This window comes from Sycon ciliatum, chromosome 3 (genome assembly GCF_964019385.1).
Source record: "Sycon ciliatum chromosome 3, ocSycCili1.1, whole genome shotgun sequence".
NCBI classification, from domain to species: domain Eukaryota; kingdom Metazoa; phylum Porifera; class Calcarea; order Leucosolenida; family Sycettidae; genus Sycon; species Sycon ciliatum.
Window position 1 is genome coordinate 16721811 of NC_088645.1, and position 26018 is coordinate 16747828.

The 26018-nt window shown below is 47.2% G+C and overlaps 1 protein-coding gene and 2 long non-coding RNA genes across 3 annotated transcripts in view; 1 reads left to right on the forward strand and 2 right to left on the reverse strand.

Annotated features, from left to right (window-relative positions):
- Positions 1-1305, reverse strand: part of LOC135811578 (uncharacterized) — a 156464-nt gene extending 155159 nt beyond the window's left edge. Inside the window, exon 1 of the mRNA XM_065324806.1 lies at positions 1107-1305. Within this exon, the coding sequence (XP_065180878.1) occupies positions 1107-1277 (171 nt within the window). The 5' untranslated portion in view covers positions 1278-1305. The remainder of the gene's footprint in view (positions 1-1106) is intronic.
- A 9391-nt stretch (positions 1306-10696) lies between these two features.
- Positions 10697-11932, reverse strand: LOC135812509 (uncharacterized). Its single transcript, XR_010552835.1, has 2 exons — positions 11795-11932; positions 10697-11259 (listed from the first exon to the last, which is right to left on the reverse strand). It is a non-coding gene; the product is annotated as an uncharacterized LOC135812509 (long non-coding RNA).
- A 2982-nt stretch (positions 11933-14914) lies between these two features.
- Positions 14915-18947, forward strand: LOC135811576 (uncharacterized). The gene is made up of 2 exons (XR_010552660.1): positions 14915-15402; positions 18664-18947. It is a non-coding gene; the product is annotated as an uncharacterized LOC135811576 (long non-coding RNA).
- The last annotated feature ends 7071 nt before the right edge of the window (positions 18948-26018 follow it).

Consider the following 26018-nt stretch of genomic DNA (forward strand, 5'->3'; position numbering starts at 1 on the left):
AATAGTTCTTCATCACGCTCGCGCGAATGATGTTTCTCATCATGAACTCGCTCCAACGGTGTGACGCGGCGATGGTCTTTGGCGGGGCACTGGCTTGGCGAAAACGATATCTTCTTGTGCAATATAACATTGATCGGCTGCAGATGAGTACAGTCACTTCGTGGTTGATCCTATAGGAGGGCAGCTGCCAGGAAAGAGGCAGGACTCATCGAAGACGAAGCGCTCGCAACAAACAATACGGAGGATTAGCAAGACGAAATTCGCGTTTGCGTTTGCAAACATTTTTCAGTTAGCGAACTTTCGCATTTTTCGTTCGAAAAAGTAGTCGGAACACAAATTCGCGGATTCGTGTCAGGACAGTCATAAATTTACTACGCTATACTGCCTGCACACAATGGACGGTGTCAACGTCATGCATGTGCGAAGTCTGTTTGCTAATCCTTCTCATAACGCGAATTCCGTCACTGAGTTCGCCTTTCCTTGGAGAGCGAACGCGAACGCGAATTTCGTCTTGCTAATCCTCCGTACTAGCACTCGAAATATCTCATAAGATTTTGGGCCTATCGCTTTGAGCCACAGCGCTCACAGCCTTGCCTACTTCATCAAAGTGAGCTCTACATGTTCGTTGACTTCTTCACACTACACAGAAGAGCGAAACAAGGATTATGTCTTAGCATTTCCACTCCAACTGCAGACCATTACCAGTGCGAGAGAGAAAACTACAAAGGGCTTTGCTTTCTGTCGCATCGTCTCTCTCTTTCAAACCCATACAATCTTTTCGGGGGTCAAGCAAGGAGTTCAAGAAGTCGTCACGCTGTTCGCAGCGCGATCAAAAAATCGTTGAACGTCACAAATCGACCTTTTTCTCGAAAAAATTACGAAATCTCTAAGGGTCGTTTTAGCTGATTGTGGCTCAAATTATGAAATGCAAAATCGGTGAAGATACCATTTCGTTGCCAAACATTGCACTCTTTCCTGGCGCGGCAGTCATTGGCGGATACTAGGCTTGTTATGTATTAGACGTGACAAGTCGTGCGGAGAGGATATTCCAACAAAATAATAATACTTCAGTATTTACATCTTACAATTTGGGGAGCTTCACTTACATTTGGCAAGTCCGATAGAACGTTGTTGCTGGTATCCAGAGGAGGACGCTGAACGACATCTGGATAGAGAAAGGGTCCGCATTGTGAAGCATTCATCTTGGCTAACGGCTGAGAGGCTTGGCTACTGAAAAAATGGGGGAAGTTGTGAACAGACGGAGATACTGGCTTCATATAAGTAATAATCAGCTCTGATGCTCTCCTCTACACCTTGTACACTGAGCACAGGTTTTATTACCATGCACGGAGCTGTCAAGTGGGTGCTGGAACATCAGCTGCTGTGTCCTGCGGGGCTAGCGACTAGCGTGATCGAGTGCGGCTCGACCTGTCGATCATGTCCCGCGCTATGCATATGGCGAAGGCTGTGTTCACCACGTGGCCAAGACAGTGACACAAAGTCGTATGGAGTTGTGGAGCTATCCAGCTGTGAAGTGGCCGCTACTTGCACAAAGGCACATGCACCCAGCTCCCTAATAACGTTTGATCCTCGACCTCGTCTTTGATCCCACACTCGTACTCCACAGCCTGTGAAGAAAAATACTTGTTCCCTATCAGGCATGCTGGTATTGTACGTCAAACATGTATGTCGCACATGTATTGTACGTCAATGGCATTATGCTAAATAGACAAACTCTCAACCGCTGCTGTGTCCTGACAAGTACCGACTGTTGTGCGTCCCTGTGTGGTATTGGCCTGCACCGAAACGCGTGCCTTTTTCTATAAAATCTCCCGACACTGAAGTGAATAATGGAGTGGTCTCCACCGTGTAACATGCTGTCAACCAAGTGTACGCTTCTTGTTGGCTGAGTATTCGAAAGAAACGAGAGGCAATGTTCTCTCGAACTTGGAATATTTGCGAAGCATGTTTTAGGCTTACCGGTATTATTTTCTTTGTGTCTTGCAATTATGTGGCTGTCCGCAGCTGACCCTGCACTGTGATTTTGCTGTTGCAAATGTGAGGTGTGAGAGAGAACAACATGACGTCATTGTGTTCAACAATACACTTTACAAGGTTTATCTAATACTGTACATACACTGTACATGTACATGTAGCAGCAACAATGACATACGTACATGAACATGACACTCTACAGAGCTAGAGCAGAACAACAAGGACATTCAACTCTCAGTTTCAGGAAAACAATGGCGAAAGGTAATCTTTCAATCCGTAATCGTTCACTCGACTATGGATTGGACCTGGAGGCTGACGTTTTGGATGTTGGTGAACATTGTCAAGTTCTTGCTAGCTGAGGCTGTCCTGTGAGACAACTGTATCGACAAAGCGGTCTATGACGAGGACGAGCAAAGATACATGTAGCACTGAAACCAAAACGACCCGAGTCGCACAAGGGCAGAGTACACAAATGCACGTACATGTAAGCCTAAAGCAGAGGACGGAGGAGTTCCTGAGCGAATTGTTAGCTGTGTCGGCTGGCAAGATAGTGAGATAATTGGATTGTCACACCGTTACTACTACATGAAGGTGAGAATTTCATGACAGTGCATACTGCCTACTGCAGTCATCCATTATAATTATAGTGTCATTGAACGTCAACATTGACGTGATAAACGATGGTTTGGGGACTCATTTGCTTCATCCCCTTACTTCCATACGGATACATGGACACTCCACAGTCACGTACACTGCCATTGTGGTCGCGCACGAGCCCGATCGTTCTACAGCTCGACTTCACCACCCAGGACTGAGGGAGGACATGTTTAACGTCAATCAAGCTCCTCGTATTTGTCCATCGTTGTCCTTTCTTCCGAGCTAGCTCCCTCTTCACCAGCTTCTTCCTGAGTAGGGGGTTACCTTCTGCAAGCACCATTTTGGCCCGGTCCTGCGGGTCGAGCGACCATACAGTTCAGGGGCGGATCCAGAGATCTCTACAGGGGGGTTCCGGTTGAACCAAAATTGAACAGCCAAAATATGATGGAATCAAATGTGCGGTTGACACTTGTAATAACGACAATCCGATTGTGTTAGTGGGAATCGCATGCTTTTAAAACACACTACGGACATAATAATTATTATATTTTTCCATCATCGACCACACCACAACTGCGCTCTCCAGCCGGCCTCGACACGTAACCAAAGTCGTTGCCACAGCACACCACCATCGCTGGAGACTGAGTCGGAGCGCAGTTGTGGTGTGGTGGACGATGGAAAACCTGTACAGGGCCAAATGCTGCTGTTTACCCTACATTGTATTATTAAATTTTAGTACGGACACATAATCATATACATGTTTGCAATCGACTGGCACACCGGTTCAGTGAGGGCTTGAAGACCCTTTCAACTGTTACTTCTTGTAAAGATCGAATATGCAAGCCATGGGTACGTTGAGAGCCAGGAATGCCGAAATGACAACTACAATTATAAGTTACTTTCCCTGTCCATTTGTACTGTCGGAAATTTTGGCATTTTTACGATGCGAAATGCTCTATAGTCAAAGGACAAGAGCATCGTCTTCACTTCAGTGACAGAAACAACAACAGCGAAACAGTGTCGACAATTTTACAATCCTTCCAATGTCATCTAAAACACATCGCTGGCGCAGCACTCCGTTCCTGCGGAGGAACAACTAGTGACTACTGCATGCTGCAGCAAGTAGAGATTACTGACTTTCCTTGGATGTCGGAGCCCTCATCTTCTGAGGAGCTTGAACTCTACGTGTACGGTTCGAAGTTCGTTGAAGAGTGTCAGTACTCGGAACATCCTTTCTCTTCTGCAAAAAACTTGTCCAAAGGAATACTGACCACACCACACCCATCCTGAGCAGCAGTGAATGACAGCGCCAATGGAGGTAAGTTTGGATCGTTTCGAAAGATTGATTGATTGATTGATTGATTTTATTTTACTTCGCAAGTTCAAACGGGTTCCTGGTCCAGTTATATGAAAGCGAAGGATAGAATTTGCCAAAATCCTAATGAGCACCAGCATAGGCAATATTATCATAGAAGTGGAGTACTATGCGAGCGAGAATACTGAGAAGAAAGGAACATGTCAAAACCTGACGAAACACAACCTATTTCAGGCATACATAAGGAAGGCAGGCTAGCTTAAAATCTTGCAATCTGGATACGGTGCGCACCTCTCTAGGCAAACTGTTCCACAGCAATGCTCCTGCGGTGGCGAATCTCGTTTGGCCACACCGACTGCGAGCTGGCTGGCTGAGCAGACCATCGGCATGCTGATGGCGCGTACTTCTGCCGCTGCATGCTGCTGGTTTGAGAAGCTGGGCTAGAGCAAGGCTAGTGGAGTCATTTAGACAACGCCAGATGAAGATCAGGAGCTTTTGCTTGAAAAGTTCAGTGACGCAGTCAAAAAGGAAACAACCACCCAATGTTGTCTACAGACCAGTGTCCGTTTGTAAATCACTAACGTGAACACCAGTCAGTGTCTGCTCCAGCGCCGGGTGAGCCGGGTAATCCACCCAGTTGGGCGGCGCTTGAACCCGTTTGAAAATATAGTACCGGGTCACCTGTGACCCGGTTGGTACTTGGTAGATCCTGTCCTCTCTTTTCTAAATGCGGCTTATCCATTCGCCTTTATATCATTGGGCCTAGTTCCCGTTTATTGTCCGAATTAAAATAAACCAACCGATCAGGTAAAGCATGTGACTCGGCTGGTGAGACAGCGCCAGGTACATGTGTACCCGGCTCCCACCCGGTTGAAATGGTTGCGCCAGGTACACGTGTACCCGGCTGTCCTACAATCCTAGACTAGAGCAGACACTGCCAGTACAGACTACTATACGTACAGTATCGATCCACCGCACGCGAGTGCACTGACGTCTGACGATGTAGTCATAACTGACTCAGTGACTGCACTGACTGTGATCAGACGTCGACGGACGGCCTTTTGTGCACACATGATATTTTTCGATATTTTCTCAGCCGCACACTTTGCAAAATCTAGGGGGTTAATGGTTCCAGGGAACCCCCCCCCCCCCCCCCCCTGGATTCGCTACTGCAGTTCATCGGCGCAGTCCTGAGAACCAGCTCCCGCCTGATCTCCGTTCCGAGCCCAGCCACCTTCAGTTCTGTGTCCTACTAAAAGCGCATCACAGCTCCGTTTACATGCTTTTCGGCTAGTGTGTTTCTGTGGTATAGCGGACTGAAGAATAGGAAACGTGTTTCGCAATGGTATGATGTTATTTTGTAGATACATGTAGTATATTCCCATTCGGTTTTTGCTTGAGTGTAGCCCTGAGGTTGACTCACTTATTTAATTTCTACCCTTCCCCTCTCCATATTTCTGTCCACCACCCTCTCTCTCTCATTCCCTCTGTCGTCCGCATGTACATGTATATAAGGTGTGGTGCGACGTTAAGGTGGCAGACTACCCAAAAATTCGCTGGTGTGCAGCGCTGTGGAACTGGCTTGCTGTGGAGGTCCCAGCACTGGATGTTGTATCAAAGGTACGACCTCGTAGCACGTGCTTAACCTAAAAAAAAATCAAAAATTGACTTGGGTCTGTGTGAGTGTGTGAGAGAACCTCCACTCGTTCCTTTGTGACAGATTCCAGGGCCTCGTTGAGGGGCCCTACCCCATCAGCCATGGCTGCTTCTGGACTTGTTCTAGGTTTGGGTCCTGCGCACGGACAGAATGAGCACGAAAATGTGAAAAAATTGTAAATGCATTTGTTTGGCTCCTGGGTGGCTCGCACACCGTGGCACTATGCCGGAAATTTGAGTTTTACCGGCCTGGAAAGCCTGTCAGTGAGGCGCAAGAACTTGTAAATCATGTCCTGAGGGCCAGCATAGTGGCAGGAGTGTGTGGTCAAAATTTCACTCAAATCCATTGAGAAACACCAAAGTTACGGTCAATTGAATGCCATATGAAATTTATGGGTAGGCTGCCCCCTTAAAATAAACTTCTAAAACAACAACAATATGTACACATACATGTACATGTAGTTGTGTTCAGTAATCAGCCTCATGAGGTAAATACCTGTATCAATTTTTACTGATTAAAAAAAAAGTCCCAACAAGGTGTCATTACAATGGGGCTGTTAAGTGTGACGTCACGGCTCCTTCGATACGCATAGCAACGGAGAGTTGTTGTTGTTGTAGAAGTTTATTTAACGTCGCACCACAAACAGGCGATTTCGCCTCCTTTGATACATGTGGACGACAGAAGGAATGAGAGAGAGAGAGAGGGGGGGGACAGAAGTATGGAGAGAGGAAGGGTAGAAATAAATGAGCAATCAACCTCAGGGCTACACCAAAGCAAAAACGGAATGGGAACATACTATATACAAAATAGCTTCATACATATATTGCAAAACACGTTTACTATTCTTCAGTCCGCTATACCACAGAAACACACTAGCCGAAAAGCATTTAAACGGAGCCATGATGCGCTTTTAGCAGGGCACAGAACTGAAGGTGGCTGGGCTCGGAACGGAGATCAGGCGGGAGCTGGTTCCACAGGACTGCGCCGATGAACTGCATGGTCGCTCGACCCGCAGGACCGGGCCAAAATGGTACTCGAACGAGGTGTTGTGCTGCTCCCCGAGTGCGGTCACCAGTAACTCTCACGAAGAAGCTGGTGAAGAGGGAGCTAGCTCGGGAGAACAGACAACGACGGACAAAGATGAGGAGCTTAATGTTAAACATGTCCTCCAGGGTGGTGAGGCGGAGCTGTTCAAAGATCGGGCTCGTGCGCGACCACGGTGGCAGACCGAAGAAGCCGCGGATAGCGCACTTCGTTAGACGTGTGAGGGGCTCCATGTTGCCAATTTGAAGTGACGGATAAAAGGCGTTGGAAGCGTACGACAACCTACCCTGGATCATCGACCTGTAAAACAGGATCTTTGACGCCAGGGTGAGGCTTCGGCGGTTCCGCCACAGCGCACCTACTGACTTCCGCACCTGCTGGATTGAGTGATTGACGTGAGGCTCCCAGGAGAGCTGCCCATCTACCATTACGCCCAGGTACCGCGCTTGTTCCACAACTGCAAGGGCTGCATTCCCACAGCGAATTCGAATGTTATCTGTGTCAGGGGCTGGGCCTCTTGGGGTAATCAACAGAGCTTGCGTTTTCTTTTGGTTCAGCATTAGTCCGCGGTCCTCCAACCACTGCGACAGGCCAGTGATGGCTGTGCTTAGAGAAGAGCACACTTGTTCGCAACTGCCCGAGGCTTCAATTGCAATGTCGTCTGCAAATTCCTGGTTTGTGACCTGCTGGGGCAAGCAGCATCGAAGGTTACGGATGTATAGTGTGAACAGGAGGGGGCCGAGGACGGATCCTTGCGGCACCCCTCGACTGCATGCGACGTATTCCGAGCAATTTCCGCCCACGACTACGCGTTGAAGCCGCTCACTCAGGTAACTAGTGAACCATAGCTGGACAGTACCGCCGACCCCAATGTCGGATAGCTCCTGTGCCAAGATGGTGTGTTTGACACAGTCGAAAGCCTTCGACATATCTACGAATATCACACCTGTGAGTTTGCGCTCATACTTCGCTTTCAGCCAGCGATTGACAGCTAGCACAAGAGCGTCCTCCGTACTGTGGTTCTTCCTGTACGCGAACTGCGAGTCAGGGAGAATACTGTGATCGGTCAGAAAGGATGTAAGCTGAGCTTTGACGATCTTCTCGAGGAGGCGAGAAACGACTGGTAGTAGAGAAATAGGTCGATACGCAGTAGGCTGACAAGGGTCAAGGCCGCCACCTTTGAATAGCGGCGACACATTAGCAATTTTAAACTGACGGGGAACACACCCCTGACATAACGAAGTATTGAAAATGATGCTGAGCGAGGGAGCCAGTATTGATGCCGAGTTTCTAAGGACAATACCCGGCAAGTCATCATGTCCAGTTGCTTTTGACGCGTCAACGGACTGGAGAAGGGCCGTAATGTCCTCCGTCGAAACAGGCGCAAATTCCGTGAATGCTGGTGCTTCACGTTCGGCTGGTGCGTTGGCGCACAGCGCGTCTGGTCGTCCAGGGTCATGTACAACTTCGCCAAAAGTTCGGGAGAGGATTCCAACAGGTACTTGTGGTGGGCTTGAACTTTTCGCTCGTCCAGTCACCACGTTTATCGTATTCCAGAGCTTCCGTCCATCCTTTCCGGCCGACTGTAGGCGAGCTTGAAAATACTGATCCCTTAGCCTCCGATCTAGCTTGCGCGCGGCTGCGCGGAGAGTGCGGTGTTGCTCTCGCAGGCGGACATCGTTTGGAGAGCGTGAAAGAAGTCGGTGGGCCTTGTTTCGTTGACGCACAGCAGATACAAGTTCAGGACACAACCATGGGCAAGGTCGGCGCCTCGGCTTACGAGGAGGTTGTAAGGGGCGTGACGATCTAGAGCAGTAAAAACCTTTGCGTACCATTCGCTTATCATTGCATCAACATCATTCGACTTGCTGAAAATCTCAAGATTGCAGTCCTGCAAGTCAGCGTTAAAATGCTCCCAGTTTATCCTCCACACTCGCCTCTTTCGAGATGCGACTCGTTCGGACTGCCGGGTGGCGACGATAATGTTGGCCACAAATGCGTAGTGGTCGCTGATGTCACACTTGATGACCGTGCATGTTCCAACTAGAGAGTTAGGGGCGAGGAGCAGATCTATTAGGGTGGAAGTTGATGCCGTTACTCTTGTCGGTGTCCGGATGTGGTTTTCCAGATCAAACCGCTGGAGCATGGTGTGCATCCGGCTGTGTCCCGAGCACATGTCCACATTGAAGTCACCAATGGCGACCACGTGGTTGTTTCGTCGCAAGGTTAGATTGTTCAGACTGATTTCTAGGTCTCGCCATACTGCAGCAGTAGTGGAAGGCGGAAGGTAGAACGTAGCGAGGGTGATGGGTTCACCGGATTCTGTCTTCAAGGTGAGTATCAGATTTTCGATTGTGTCACTCTCGAGTTCAGCGTGTCTGGAAACAGCCAGGGTATCTCGACTGTATACAGCTATACCGCCACCAGGTCTGTGCCCGCGATCGCGCCTAAAGAGTCTATAATGAGGTATATGAATGGATGAGTCAGAAATCGAACAATCAAGCCAAGTTTCAGCAATGCCGAAGATATCTACATTGTGGTAGTTTATGAAGTTTTGGATTTCGCCTAACTTCTTTCTAAGGCTGCATACATTCAGAAAAGCAAGTTTACAAGACTTCTGTCGACCGACAGTAGCTCTATGTAATTGTGGATTCATTTAATAGATCTATAAGGAAGAACTACATCTAGAAACTAATCCAAAACCTAAAACAAAAATACACAGGCAGTTCAAGCATACTATTTCAAGGTGCAGTTCACTGCACCACTTCATGACGGCTCCTACCGCGGCCGTCGTCACCCTCACACTCTTCCTCCCAGTCCGACCCAGTACCATAGAAGTCGTCTGTCTTGGTGGTCGGGCAGACAGCCTTCGCGGACAAGTCGGCACTGGATGATGCGTCACTCCTGGCTCCTCCCTTACGCTTCCTCTCCATGGAGTGCTCCAGCGCACTAAAGCGGTTCGCGACAGAGGGAAAAGCGGACGCGGTTTGTTGCAAGATTATTGGAGAAAAAGTAGAACACTTTCCACCTGCGACGTGCCAATCTTGCACCGGGGTAGGGACAGAAGATCCAGGAGCTGGAGTGGAAGTTACAGCTGCTTCAGTACCGGTTACATGTACTGCATTTGTATTGGACGCAAGGCTATTGTTGTGTTGCGCGTGGTCGTTAGAAGATGCAGCCACAAAAGGTTTCTGGGGAGTTGTGTTGTCTCCTTTACCACCGGGTTCAGTTACGTGTCCCGCGGCAGGTGGGACTGGTACGGCTGTGTCATGGTGTTCTGAAGAGCACTGGGGACAAACAAAAGTCGCGTCCTCTGGATGGAACCAGATGTCAAGGGCAACAGCATCTAAATGACTGGAGGGACAGTTGTTTTTCTTTGCTTTTTCTTCAAGCGATTGTTGTCGCTCTTTACTCCTTGTTTTTTCCTCTACAAAACTCCTGTAGTCGTCGAGTGCCTTAATGATGGCTGTGAAATTGGCTGCCCACAGTAAAACTCCGTGTTTGAGAGTGCTTTGAAGATGTTTCGCGTCCGGATGGATCAAAGTATGAGCGCTCCTTGTGGATTCGATTATATGTAGGTGAGTTGTTCAAGAAATCAGTGTCTTCTTTCTGTCTCTGCCCTCACGCTGGCACAATATCAGCCTCTATATCCATGACAGCTCGTACCTCCCGTAAACTGCATAACTTAGATATATTTTCGCCCTCCGTGGTGATTGAAGACCCATGGAAGAATTTATTATGTTCAGAATGATGTCCTAAGAATATAAAATAAAATAATTCTAGGGAATTGTCATAGGGTATTTTTGGAAGGATGGAGACAGAGAGAGCACTGTTTGAAGTGTTTGTCTCACTGTAATTACTCCAGATTATTGAATGTTGTATGATCTACTCTATATTTTCCATAATGGCTTTTCCTGATTTGCGGGATCTCTTCTTTTGCTGTTTGCGTGTTTACAGGAAGTGGCTGTCTGGTGTAACTGCACCAGATCCTGGGGAAATTAAGTCAGATGCAGAGGCAGGGTCGTCCAGTGATGCAACACTGCCGTTCTGTGTGCAACGTTAGCGAAAACACAAAAAAGACAAACACGTGAAAAGACTACAGTATTGACCGTTCTGCTAATAAATGCATGACTGCTCCGACAGTCGATAATCGAAACACAGAGCACCAGCATGATGTTTTCATATTGGGAACCACACAACAGCTCAATTCTCAAGCCCAAAAATTGATGAATACAAATACAGAGCGACGCAACAAGAGGTCATCCGGCAACCAAACAAACCTGGGTCTAATGCACTGAATAGTCCTGAAATACGCAGGCCAGACAAAGCAGTGCAAGCACATAATGTTACAAGGTACATGCATTGCAGAACAAAGTGTAACCAAAGATACACAGGGTTATAGCTGCACACTTGTGCATGTGCTCGCTCAGCCCAAGAACACACGATCATGATGATAGAAACAATCCGGGGGAAATACGCTAACACCGAAGTAAGCATCAACACGTAAATAGTGCAGCTCTGAAAAAATTACATTGACATGAACATTGGTGTGTCGAGTAGTATCAGGCTTGAATAATCATCCAACCAAGACTTCATCAGGTCCCAGACGCTGAGATCGCACGCCGAATGTGAAGTTCGTCTAGCCTTGAACCTGTCGCACAAGGCACACATATTATGGCAAAATGACATCCACTCTGATTATTTCCAGAGGCCAATCATGACAGAACACAGAAATGAAACCACGGGCTCAACCAAGTAAACGCAAAGGAAGTTAGTCAAAATAATCCATGCAGTGCTCTTTTAATTGCAGCGCTGATTGCAGTGTTGCGTCATAGCCCGATACCCGCTGAGCACAGACACAACTCCATTCGTCAGGGGCAAGACATACTCTTTTGGAATAAAGTCATAAAGTACAGCGTTCCAATGACATTACGGACACCTCGTGTAAATGCATGGTCTGTTCATCTGGCCGACTCGGCCACGCATGAGAGTGTGTGCATGTACATGCGTGCGCTTGCGCACGCGCACACACACACACCATGTATTCGGTGCGTATGGTGTACCAGTTGCGGGACAATGAAGATGGAATCATTATCATGATGTTACATGTACATCTACAGTGTATGTTTGAGTGTAAAGTAAATTTTATTTTATTGCACATTTCTTCGACACAACTAATTACTTACTTCACATGTTCGCATTTCTCATAATCGATCCACCTGCACTCCGTATCAGTCGAGGAAAAATTCTCCCAGATATACACTAGTCACCACAGCCATGTGATGACATTGGGATGGGCCCCAAGCAGTGCACGATTGCACTCTCTAGTTTCAATAAATTTGGCCAGATTTATCTGTGAAGACAAAATGCAATGCATAGCGCCAATCGATGGATGAAGAGAGAGTTTGTAAATACCCATATCTTTCCACTTGTTCAGGAGCTTACCTTTTGGAGTTCACATCGTTTACACGATCTCTCATGCTGTCTTGCACCTTGGTTTTGTTGACCATGGATACGCCAACCCAGAAAACATTCTACAGGAGCTACTAATGCAGAGCGTTTTTCACGCTCGATCTCGGCGATCTACCTTGTCACGCAAATAAAATCCTCCATGACACTTGCTACAGTCACAAGAGACGTCTCAGTAAGGTAATGAGCACGACAACATCGTCGAGATCAAGGACAAAGAGAAAACAAAACACTCACTGAAAACAGCAAACAAGAAACGAAGAAATGTACACGATTCCTAAAATGTTGCCACTGACAACTGGGTCGGTGGAGACGACGCTACTTTTGTTTGTCCCCAGTGGGATCGTTGTTATGCGTATCGAAGGAACTGTGACGTCATCACTTAACAGCCCCATCATTGTCCTGTCCTGTAGAGTCACTGCCGCAAAAGGGTCACGTGATCCCATCACTGGGAAACTTGAGAAGAGAGAGAGAGAGGTCACGACGCTCGATGACGCTCCAGGTGCACGGGTAGTCGCATCCGCTTGCCGCATATGCACACGTGCTGGAAGGCTGAGCGCTCCTCTGTTGGTCTATGCGCCACCCTTGAACAGCGATGCCTGCCCCGTCCCCGGACACCGCGAAAGCAGCGACCACACCTGTCACAATGCGCGGCACAACATCCCTCCGCCGGTGCCGACGTTCCGGTAGTTCCAGGTGGCACTGCGGCATCCACCGTTGAGGCACACACATGCCGGACCAAGCCACCGCGGCTTCTCAGCCACCGCCCACACCGCGCGCACTGACTGGCAATCATTGTACATACATGTACATGTACATGTACATGCATGCTTTTTTCCACAGGTACTACATGTACATGTACATGTTGTTGGTTTGACAGCATGAAACAAGGTGGAGGACACCGTGTTCGGAAACAATGACCTTACTACAACCATCCACGGTTGGTAGAGCCCCAGTCCGTGGGGACCATCTGAACCATATGGGTGTTGAACCCGGTTCTGACGCTCATTATGCAAGGGGAATTTTAGACTTCTCCTAACGTCAGTCGTGTATTCCTTGATCGCTCCTGGATGTCGCCCTGATAGTCATAAATAAAAGTAGCCATTCTAATCTGAACTTAGCAGTTGCGACTTCGGCGGTAATAGTCATGAAGTTGATTGTTCCAACTAGGAACACACGCTTCTTGCCGAACTCGACACTTGACTGACCCACGACTGCCATCCGAAGCCCACGAGGAGCACGTCGCACCTTCCACTCGGCAAACCTGCAAGAAAGCACCACTCCCTGCTCAATACACGGTGTTTCGGGGAATTCACCCCTCATCAGTTGAGCTTTAGTAGGCTGAGGAAGATTGTGCCTGAAAACTTTAAAAAGCACCACTTATATACTGCTCTCCAGGCCAAACCATCAGCAGGAATAAAAACTTACAGAGACGCTTTGTTTCCAGCGCGACAAACACCGGATGGCAGTCGTGAGTCAGTCAAGTGTCAAGTTCGGCAAGAAGCGTGTGTTCCTAGTTGGAACAATCAACTTCATTCTAATCTGAATTGTTTTAGCTCCTTTCTTCTTCCAATTTCGTAGTTAGGTAGTAGGAATGAGCACAGTTCAGTCGACAAAGCAACTATTCAGTTGAGCAATGTTAGGCCCGGGAACTACGTGATATGCGACTGAGGTAGAAACAATGCGTGGTAAACAATGCGCGGTAGCCCTGTAGACTATGAAAAGATCAACTGGCGTACTCAAAGAAGCAGCCAACCGCGGTCGTCGAATGCATTGGCGAACCACAAAAAAAGAAGAGCAGCCAACGGAGCCATCAAGAGCACAGATGTAATTTTCATTGAGGCCCAAGTACTGGTCGTGGAAACACGGATGAACAGAATAATAATTAGGGAGTCCATCGAGATTCGAGAACGGCGCCCGGAGATCAATACCTCCTTCGGATGGCCATTGAAGGCGCTATCACCCTCACAGTGAAACTGCTAAATCTTGCTGTGTCTGTACAGGATTGTACACACAATGATCGTGGTATACACCTTCGTACACACATTTCCTGCGTGTTATCTGCTGAGCTGTTGCATACCCACTCTTTCACTCATTTCTCCTTGTCGGTTGTACATGCAAATAATTTAATTACTTCGAAGTAAGACAAACCCCCTTTTATTTAAAAAATAATTATTCCCGGTATTTATATTTACACGTACAATCGATAATCATGCATGATAATGTATCTTTCACATTCTTGCATCGCGCACACTTACTGTCTTTTGTCGTCCGCCATGTATATCTACTGACTGTATACACATGACTGAGTACAATGAATGTAACTTGTAAGTACATGTAATTATTTTGTTTATCAAAACATCACCCATACCCATGGCATGGGAATGATGGGATGGACCCCGTACCGACTGAGTCTGTGGCGCAGGTGGTATAAGAGGGAGAACACCATCACCATGATCACCGATGTCCGTGCCTTGCACCATGTGCACCGTGCCTTGCACGGTACGGCCGTGGCAGCCGTCAATCATCAAGTGCTGGAGATCCTGTAGTGTAGGGCCTATCGCTAGCCCCTGTTTACTGACAGTCTGTGTAGACCAATGAAATGGAGAGGGCTAGCGCTAGCCTAGCCCTATAGTACTATACTAGTACTGATAAAGTACCGGTAGCGATATCGCCTTGAACGCTGAGCTGAAGACAGTGAAGTGATCAGGGTTTCGTTTGTAGCACACATTTTATTTTGGAGTCGACAGAGCTAGAGAGTAGAGTGCTACAGTACATGACTGTGCAGTGCACTGCCGCTAGGTGCAGTCTGTCTGCGCTAGTCACCATCAATCCCCATCCATCTGGGCACGGCCGGGCGTAGATTCCGCACGCTCGGTTCGAGTTCGAGATGTCGTCGGTGATGGACACACCTTGTATTTGTAATCGCACGCAGATGCGAATAATTATTATTTACGTCCCCTAACATTTTTATAATAATTGCTATCAAAAAGAAACTTTCTCTTGGATAATTTCAGATTGTAGAATACCTTTCAAGGCCTTTGTGGCAATGAAGCTGTCCGGACGCTAGTGTGTTTGGCCGGTATTTGAATTATCGAGAAGGATGTCGCGTCCGAGGCGGGGGCGCAAGCCGCTACTCTCCCGGAGTTTTAGCCGCTTCCTCGCCGAAAGTGGCTATCCGGCGCGATGGCGCAGAACAGCGTCAAATACAAACTGGAAATGCTGTTGGTAACACTGCCGCAGGCCGTCTTGCAGAGAGATATTAGCACGGTTGAGCTGATGCACTCAGTCTCAGGTCCAGCCACTGCCCCGCCTAGTAAAGGAGGTACGTATGGAGTCCTGGAAATGAATGGAGCTTGTGCAATGTCCTCTAACAATTTTAATTTCTCAAGGTACTGCTGAGACGTCCACTCAGTTTATAACTGTGCCTCCATTTATAGCGTCATTTGACGATGTTTGGCTTATTTCACCCTTGAGGCAACAAGTAGAGGCGGAAAATGCAGTCCACTGAAGATCATAATAACTACATGTATGTCCCTAAAGCCTGCTCAAGCTACTGATAGATACCAAGATGAGTATTTGAAGTTAGGGGCGTGCTCGGCCCCCCAACTAGGGGGGTGCACGGGAGCCTGCAATTATTTGTTTGCAACCTTTCTTGAGCATATTTGCATACATTACAATTGCAATTACCCAGATTGAAAATTTTTGGGGGGTGCACGTGCCCCCCTGCCCATCGACGAGCACGCGCCTGGAAGTGATCAGCCAAGTGTCTCTTCACATGTTTGGTTTCAGCGTGATACATGGAGAAGACTTGCTGGTCATTGTTTATACATTCCTAGATCCTCGCTATCATAGGCCCTGGCCCAAAGGATCTAGGACGACAGGCTCCCTGAAAACATTACAGCCTCCAGCAATCAATTATTAAAGCATGTGACTTACTCAAGTGGTCACTTCTCTCTGTGCATGTGCTGTGATGTACATACATAGAGTGAAGTGGTGGGCAGGCTTGGGCATCTGCTAGCCACAATGGTGGATACTTCCGCAGCATGAGCAAAATTAATAATTCCCCATGGCTTACCAATGTAATCTCATTATGCTGTGTCATGCACTGCAGCACGGCATGTACAGGATATGACAATACATACATGAGTACGGGTGAATGGTGCATCTCTGCATGTACATAATACTGTTGTGGATCGCACAACATTACGAAAATTAATGGCTCCTCAGAAAGATTGGCACCCCCCCCCCCCACATGACACCCACACCCACCATGTACCATGTATACGCCCGTCGCCAGAGAAGCACGCAAACTGCAAATGCTCTGGAAGTGAACCCACAGATTTCCTCTTTATAGCAACGATAGCGGATTTGATTCTGAATAAAACAGATCAGGACAAGTGCCAGATAACTGTCTTATCCACACAACTGGCGAAGCCATGTGAATCGGCCCCCCTCACCCCCCCCCCCCCCCCCCCTCCCAACGCACACCTGGTCTACACCACATGGAATATATCGGAATAGGACGGCCAAGACAGTTACCTATGGGCAGCCTTCACTTGCTGGGGTAACCAATATAGGCAGCGTGTTGCTTTGATAGAAGCAGACACTAGATGCACTGGTACCTTGAAGTGAAATTGGAATTACTTTACGAACCAGCTTCGGCTACTGAGTACTGGGAATCGAGGGCCAACAGAAATACCAACAACCTCGGCCATGAAAGCTATACAAAAAAATGTAGTAACAACACACTGGATTGTGGAGCCGAAACTGCTAGTCCAACTTCCAAATGCTTTGCCAAGAAGGCAGTCTTCCGATAGGTAGGCAACACACACACACACACCACACACACGCACACAAACACACACACCACACGCACACACACCACACGCAACTATGGTATTGACCCCAAATGCACTGATTTGGACTCTGATTTTTTTTGGAAAAATTATATGCATATTCACCGACCCCATGATTAACTTTTAAAAGTTTACTTTATTTGGCTGACCGTGCTACTGTAAAATGCCCTCCGACACCACAGAGCTGTCCCTGCTAGAAGTTGCGGCAATATTCTTGAAAGCTCGAGCAAGAAATTGCGGCAGAAAGCAGCAAAAACATGCGGCAAAAAGTGCGGATGCACTAAATGCATACGTGTAGACATGTATCCATGTGTTGCTACGTATAGCGGAAAAGATGCGGAACTTGCCAGGAATTCACGGAATTCATAGCGGACTAGGGCCAAAATCACAAAATTTGTTGCATCCATTGGAATCTCTATTTGCGCGGTAGATCTACTCGCGACTAGTACGAGTCGTACTGTGAAAATAACGTACAGAATCATGCACAAGACTGCATGAAAACTGCAGAAAATGTATAAAAAGTGTAGAAAAAAAACAAAGAACGCGAGAAACGGGGGATTTTGCAGAAAATCGCGGATTTGGGCCGAAATTGCGAATTTGCTGCATCCGTGGAATCGCGATTTCCTGGAAGGACAGACTGAGAGTACTAAACACTGATTGAAAACATTGTGTCGGAAGGTAATGATTCCATGGGACTATAAAAGGTATTGGAAGTGGTATTTGAAACTAGGGTTACCCTTCCTCGTACAGGGTGCACATTTAGCACCAACGAAAGTACGGTCTTACGGATCGAGTGGACACTGAAAACAGTCAGGTGGCCTTGAAGTTTTTGCAAGCGTTTTCTAATGCTACTTCGAAGTACAATGATAGCAGTACTTTTTCTTCTCTACCAGTGTCTACCAGTGTAGACAGGCCTGTCACAAACATTCATGCAGAGCTTCAAAATCTGCATCCGCACTTTCTTTCGTACGTAATAACTAGTGACAATAATAATAATGTAGAAAGGAAAAGGAAATAATTATAGCAACATAAGTTACGAGTTGAGAGTAACTCTCCATCAATTTTGTTCCAAATGATAATAATAATAATAATGTTTGATAGAAAAGAAGTGTCTACTGAATTGTGTGGATTTGCGTCGTTGCATGCGAATACTTATTACGAAACTGTTTTCCCACCGCCTCCAAACTACTGTTTGAATAATAATAATAATAATAATAATAATAATAATAATATTAACTGGTTTGAGGGAAGTAATAATTTTTTTGAGAGTAACTCTCCATCACCTTTTGAATTGAGCATGTGTTCTAAATACATGTAAATGTAAATGCAAAACAATATAAAACAAAAACACAAACAATGAGCAATAACTTCAGGACTGGGCACAAGTCCTAAACCAGTAAAAGGTGCAAGAGATAATAATCAACCTTGCGACCTTTGTTTCAAATAATAATAATATAAATAATAATAATATTCACTGGTTTGAGGGAAATAACAATTAAAAAATAAATAAATAATAATAATAAGTTCTTGTTTAAGAGTACATGCATTACCCGTTGATGCTGCCCAGTCCAATGACTGTGAAAGAATGACAGCACATTATGAAGGAATGTTACCACATGCTGCACAAGTCGGATAGCGGTCAATTACGATCTTCTGGCTGGCTACTATCTTCCTAAGTTTCTCTATTGTCTCTGCCTGTTCCTGGATTTTCTGCGAGTCCTCTGCAGACTTCATCTTCGCCTTCTGTCTGGAACGCGCGGCTGCCACCTTATTTCGGCTGCGGCGTCTCCCTATTCTCTCTTGGTTTTTCACCTCTTGTTCGTTTTGGCGTAGGGCGATCTCCTGCATAGATATATACGTAAGCATGGGAAGAAGTACAAATTAGCAAGCGCTTTATACCATTATCATTGTGACATGAACTGCACATCATTACCATCCGTTTCTATTGCCAATGTCACCTTCCCAAAAATGCATATACCCTATTTCCCCGAATATAAGTCGCACCTTTTTACACTTCATTTCAGGGACAACAAAGGGGTGCGACGTATAATCAAGCATGACTTACTACTGAAGTGAATATAATCAAAACGATAACGACATGTTGAGTCACCTCCACCGTTACACTGCGCTCTTTAGCCGACTAGACCCTCCTGCACACAACCATCACCATTGCGAGGACACTTCCTTAGACGATATTGATAAACTCCTCCAGACAGCTGATTCGCTAATACATAGCTCATAAGTGAAGGTAGATGTTGAATGGTTAAAATATAGACTAAACTGCTATTATGTTGGGTTTCCACATACAAAACTGGCATAGCTGAGGTGGTAACGCGGGAAAGTGTGAAGTACTGTTGACGCGCATGGGACATGGATGCAGCGTCAGAAATTCGGCGCGGAAAATCAAAGATAAGGACATGAACCTGGAAATGGGGGGGGGGGGGGGAACTCACAATTGAGTGCGACCTCTAATCGGGGAAATACGGCACATGTACATGTAGTACTCATGTAGTGAATAGTGACGCTATGAAAACAATTGACTGTGCTGGCATGTCAACACACACGCACACACACACACACGCACACACACACACACACACACACACATACACACACACACACACACACACACACACATACACACACACACACACACACACACACACACACACACATACACACACACAAAGCAACGTAGGTAGTTATGAAGTCTATTGGTGCACTTTTTAAGTAGAGCACACGTCGTCAATAATCAGGTACTGAGCTTACCTGCATTACATTAGCCCAGTAGGCAGAGCCAAACAGACCAAATTGAGAAACCGGGGAAACCTGATCAGTACTCGACAGGGAAAGATGTGATGATCCTAGCGGTGATGCTGGCACTGGCGGTGTCTGAAAGTCCCCATACTGGCCGTTGCAGGATTGAAGAGGCGCTGAACTGCCTGTTGACTGTTTAGGGATGTTCATGTTCGCGTCCAATTCTGTAGGCCTTGAAATTGGGTTCTCACAATTTGTTAATAGGGGTGACCAGCCGGCGTCGTTGTTAGTGTTTACCAGTGCACTCCTGTCCAAAGACGCTGACCCGGGTGCGATGTTTCGCAGTGCACTCGGATCCAAAGACATGTTGGGCACTGTGCTGTTTCCCACTGCCCTCCTGTCCGCTGACCCAAGTGCGGTGTTTCCCACTGCACTAGAGTGCAGTGGGTGCAAAGACGCTGACCAGGATGCGGCGTTTCCCAGTGCCCTCCTGTCCAAAGACGTGTTGGCCACTGTGGTGTTTCCCACTGCACTCCTGTCCAAGGACGCTGATCTGGGTGCGGTGTTTACCACTGCACTAGGGTCCAAAGACGCTGACGAGGATGCGGCGTTTCCCAGTGCCCTCCTGTCCAAAGACGTGTTGGCCACTGTGGTGTTTCCCATCGCACTCATATCCCAAGCCGCTGTCTCGGAGCGAAGACGGGCGCTCAGTTGTGCGAATGAAGGTCTTGGGCCCTCCGCATGCTGTCGCTGTGGAGTGGCACTGCGAGGTACAGTCAAGGGTGGCAGGTATTCATGAACCTGAGCCGCCTGAGGAGGAGTAAATCAACAGAACGAGTAGAAATCGTTGGAATAACGTTCAAAGCTTTGGAACAATTTCCTGCGCCATCTCTCACTTCTATGACCTGTCTCGCTGAATTCAAATATTCCCTGTACCAGCAATTTTGTCAATACACTCTGATGGCATACCAAACGCATTACTTTTGCAATTGCGGTGCTTGCTTCTATTCTTTGTTTTCTAGTGCTCCCCAGAATTAAAACGTGAAATTTCTTTTCCCTACGTGGGGAGAAAAATTTGATTTAAGCTACATGTATATGCATAATTATAGGTTAGTGCGGGGCACGGAGGGCCATATGGCTTGTTCGTATCCTACAGGTTCGCCCATTTGTCCACGGCTGGCGGAACCTTATAAAAACCCAAGATCGAACTCATTATAGGTATCGAAATGTACAATGTGTAGCATCCCTGACTGCCAGTAATCACACAGCCAAATCAGACTACAAGTAGATACATTGTAGTTCACAGGTACATTCTATCTAAGTGCTTCTCCCGTGCAACCACGATCAGACAGCCCTGAGTGCATGCCCAGCACAGCATGACAATAGCACCCATTCATGCTGTAGTAATACATGTACATTACATTGATTCCTGTATAGTCCGTTCCCCATCACTGACCCTCTTGATCCCTTGCAAGATTCCTTCCTGTTTCTAGGCATCCAACTAGGGTCCGGCGGATTCTGCCGGCAGAAAAATTGGCAGAATTCGGTACTTTTTCTGGTAAGTTTCATGCATGTTTGGTATGTGGATAAAAAAATTGAGCAGATTTCGAGGAATTGCCCGCCATAAGGTTTGTATAGTTCTGCCAATTTCACGGCTTTTCGAGCAGAATCTGCCACCTTTTCGAGCAGAATCCGCCGGTCTCTACATCCAACAGCTTTCATCCCCGAATCCATGTTATTGTTCAGCCCTAGCTCACACACATTCAAATGGCCTTTCCTTAGATCTTCCAACAGTTGTCTTCCTAGTAATCTTGTGCACTCACTCCCAGCTGCTCTCTCCCCCTGGCCTATAAAAACCCATCATTCTTTCTCATTTCTGTGTGGAATTATGAAGTGAAGAGTTTGAAGCCCAAGAGCTTGTTTTCCTCTGGCTAGTGCTGTTAGCCTATATCACTTTCTGGTGTACGTCCAAAGTGCCTGAGACACGAGCAGGCTGGCAGACACTATAGCTTGTGGAGCTGTTTAGGGGCTTCGACTCGGCCTCCCGTAGCTACATTTATAGTATAAATGTAGCTACGGAAGGCCGAGTCGAAGCCCCTAAACAGCTCCACAAGCTATCTATAACTATCAAGCTCACAATAATAGTCAAGCATTTCATTTGCTTTGATTCTCCTTTTAGTAGTGCTCACTACTCAGTGCTATTAAGTTACAAGAAGAAAATGTGCTATACTACCATATCAAATTCTCTCTTCGCCTAAACCACAAAGTATCCCAAGGGTACACAAGTATACTGCGCCCTAGGCCTTACATTGAAACTCAACAGTCATTTGCCAAAGGAGACATACAATGTAGCTTGAACTTTGACTGGATCTACACTGTACTTGGTTAGCTTCTATGCATGGGGGATAGTAACCTCTTTCTTAAAACAGGTAGTGCATGGCCGGTCGGGCCTAATGTGTGGTATCCATGCTATTGACACGTTGCCTTTTAGGCCTCTACGTGACAAGTCTGCCTTATTTAGATGTCTAATTATTTATCTATCTCCCGTAAACGGGTTCATAATCGTCTTTATTTTATTATCTTCACACAAGGCCTGGGGCCTTCCTTATTTGGTATGCCTTGTTATTTCCTAAGCTGGCTGACTCCCGCTCTTTGTGATACAGTTTATACACATTATTGCTAAGGTTTGGTACACTGCGGTATGCGGGTGTACCATGGTTCATTATTTGTGGGGGGATCAGCCTCCTGCCCGTAGTTAGATATTATGGCAATCGCCTTTCCAGCTCTCTCTCTCTCTCTCTCTCTCTCTCTCTTGCCTTCCGCCTTTAGGCGGAAGCTTCGGCTTCCGTCTCTCTTGCCTTGTGCTCTCAATATCGTCTCTTGAACCAAGTATTAGTTAGCTCCTTTGAAGATGTGAGTTGTTGTTGTTGTTGTTTCTTTATTTTACTTCACCATATGAACAGGCAAGACTGCCTTCTCACCGGGGCTGTTGGCCCACGGCTCTCACAATATGATGAGTCAACCTGAACGCTGGTGTGAGTGCACGTGTCTGTATGCCTGAGTGTGTGTGAGAGAGTATGTCTAGGTATATGTGCGTGCGTGCGTAAGAGTAATAGACCAATCCCGAAAAGATTGTCTGGGTTCGTGAAAGGGGGCACGCGTGCAAGCCAGCACGTGTGAAGTGCATCGTTTTGTATTCAGTTTGTGTGTGTCAGCTCATGGCGGAGAGAGAGACTTTTGCTCGCCGAGCTGAAGCTAAAGGATTTGATGGAGTCCTGCCAGCAGCTAGTCAAAGGACCTTCGGTACCTTTGCCTAGGCAGACCCTGACGGAGTTTGGAGGCCAGATAGCTCTCGGTGAGGAGAGAAACATTCGCGTGGCGATCGACTCTCCGTAAAAAATGCAAGCTACATAGCGCCGACATACTGCAACAGCCACGATTTCAGCTAACTTCTCGATCTGCTGCTTCACAATGTTCAACTATTTACAAGTCCTGACTGTTGTAGTCTGAAGCTGGAGTCTCATCGCCCACCTACAGGTAGCTTTTGGAGCTGATGGATTTCCCGACTTGGACTCCTTCCGCAAACTCTCGCAACATTACTACAGTGTATGCTGTGTTTCCGCACGCTCGTGTCGACATGTCACCTATACTGTACATGTACCGGGTCGCGGATCGCGGAGGAGCTTGACGACCTCCGCTGACTCCAGGTTTCCGAAATACTGCCGTCGTCTTCGTTGATGTCGCTGGTGACATTCTCCCCTTGCAGTACGTGCACATAGTTGTCGTCCCGGGGGTAAAGACGATGTTGTCTTTCGAAATAGTTCTTCATCACGCTCGCGCGAATGATGTTTCTCATCATGAACTCGTTCCGACGGTGTCACGCGGCGATGGTCTTTGGCGGGGCACTGGCTTGGCGAAAACGATATCTTCTTGTGCAATATAACATTGATCGGCTGCAGATGAGTACAGTCACTTCGTGGTTGATCCTATAGGAGGGCAGCTGCCAGGAAAGAGGCAGGACTCATCGAAGACAAAGCGCTCGCAACAAACAATACGGAGGATTAGCAAGACGAAATTCGCGTTCGCGTTCGCAAACATTTTTCAGCGAACGCTCGCATTTTTCTTTCGGAAAAGTAGTCGGAACACGAATTCGCGGATTCGTGTCAGGACAGTCATAAATTTACTACGCTAAAATGTCTGCACACAACGTCATGCATGTGCGAAGTCTGTTTGCTAATCCTTCTCATAACGCGAATTCCGTCACTGAGTTCGACTTTCCTTGGAGAGCGAACGCGAACGCGAATTTCGTCTTGCTAATCCTCCGTACTAGCACTTGAAATATCTCATAAGATTTTGGGCCTATCGCTTTGAGCCACAGCGCTCACAGCCTTGCCTACTTCATCAAAGTGAGCTCTACATGTTCGTTGACCTCTTCACACTACACAGAAGAGCGAAACAAGGATTATGTCTTAGCATTTCCACTCCAACAGCAGACCATTACCAGTGCGAGAGAGAAAACTACAAAGGGCTTTGCTTTCTGTCGCATCGTCTCTCTTGCATGCAACTTATAACGAGAAAACGAGAAAACCGTGTACTTATAGGCCATTCACACTACGCCCAAAACGTGGCGTACGTGACGTTTTCGTCCGGATAGCCATGACAACATGGAACGTGGCGGGAAAATCGTACCCCTGATACGAAAACGTAGACGACGTATCTGGACCCCTGTACCGAGTTTCGTTCTGTCGTTCCTGGCAGTTTGTGTCCAAAAGAAGCTGTACACACAGCTATACGAGCAGCGTGTACGTGCCTGTGTGAATGCACCTGCATGAAAACGACGTCTGCCAGTACGTCGTATTCCAAAACGTGACGCATATTGTAACGTAGTATGAATAGCCTATTACCCTCGCAGTCACACGCGAACTATCAAACACGTCCTGTGCCGCATGCTGATCAGGTAGTGCCATGTATGTGTTGTACAGTGTACTCTCAGTATTCCAACAAATAATATTTACATCTTACAATTTGGGGAGCTTCACTTACATTTGGGAAGTCCGATAGAACGTTGTTGCTGGTATCCAGAGGAGGACGCTGAACGACATCTGGATAGATAAAGGGTCCGCATTGTGAAGCATTCATCTTGGCTAACGGCTGAGAGGCTTGGCTACTGAAAAATGGGGAAAGTTGTGAACAGACGGAGATACTGGCTTCATGTAAGTACTAATAATCAGCTCTGATCCTCTCCTCTACACTGAGCACAGGTTTTATTATCATGCACGGAGCTGTCAAGTGGGTGCTGGAACATCAGCTGCTGTGTCCTGCGGGACTAGGCTGCGTGATCGAGTGCGGCTCGACCTGTCGATCATGTCCCGGCCCGCGCTATGGCGAAGGCTGTGTTCACCACGTGGCCAAGACAGTGACACAAAGTCGTGAAAGTGACAGCGAACCGTCCACACTCGACTCGACAAGTACGTGTGTGTTAAGTCACTTTCTGCTGCTCTCACTCAGTCTCGTGAGTCAGTCAGCTAGACCAACGCCGGCAAACCTTGACTCTTAAGTCACTTTCTGCTGCTCTCACTCAGTCTCGTGAGTCAGTCAGCTAGACCAACGCCGGCAAACCTTGACTCGAATCTTGACCTTTTAGTTTTAGACGCGTACTGTAATCAGGTACTAGCACTAGCGCCAGTAGCGGAGGATCATTGTGAGATCTAGACTATGGATATTAAAAGGTTCTCACCTATCGCGGTATGGGGTCGAAGAAACCGGTCCGAAGGCTATGCAACGCCGCGGGAAACGTGTTGTGATTAAGCTCGAACGAAATAATAATTTGCCCCGCAGAGTCAACTCTGACGCCTGCCTTTTTTGAACTCATTTTGTTGTTCTGTTTCCCTGACACGCTGCCCACGGGCACGCAGAAAGGGATAGTTCACGTCATTGCAAACCCACGCACATTTCCACCAATTCTAACAATATCATAGCCATTGGCATTGGTGCTTGAAACCAGGCGATGTACTAGTACATGTAGTAGTGTACAATACCGGTACTACTCCTTGCTTGAAATGCAGCACTTCTCTTTCCTGGTGAGAAACGCTAAGCACAGAGCTAGAGTAGTAGAGAGGAACGTGTCCCAGCGAGAGTGCTTGAGTGTGTCTTTTTGTCATGCTGCGCGCTCCACTAACACTGGTGATACTGGAAGTGCTTAGGGCGCGCTCACACTGCGACCATGAGCACGCGTCCATGCGTCAGCAAAACGCAGAAACGTGGCAGTCGTGCTCACACTAGGCCTCGTACACGCGTAGACGTGAAGTTGTCATACAAACTTTAC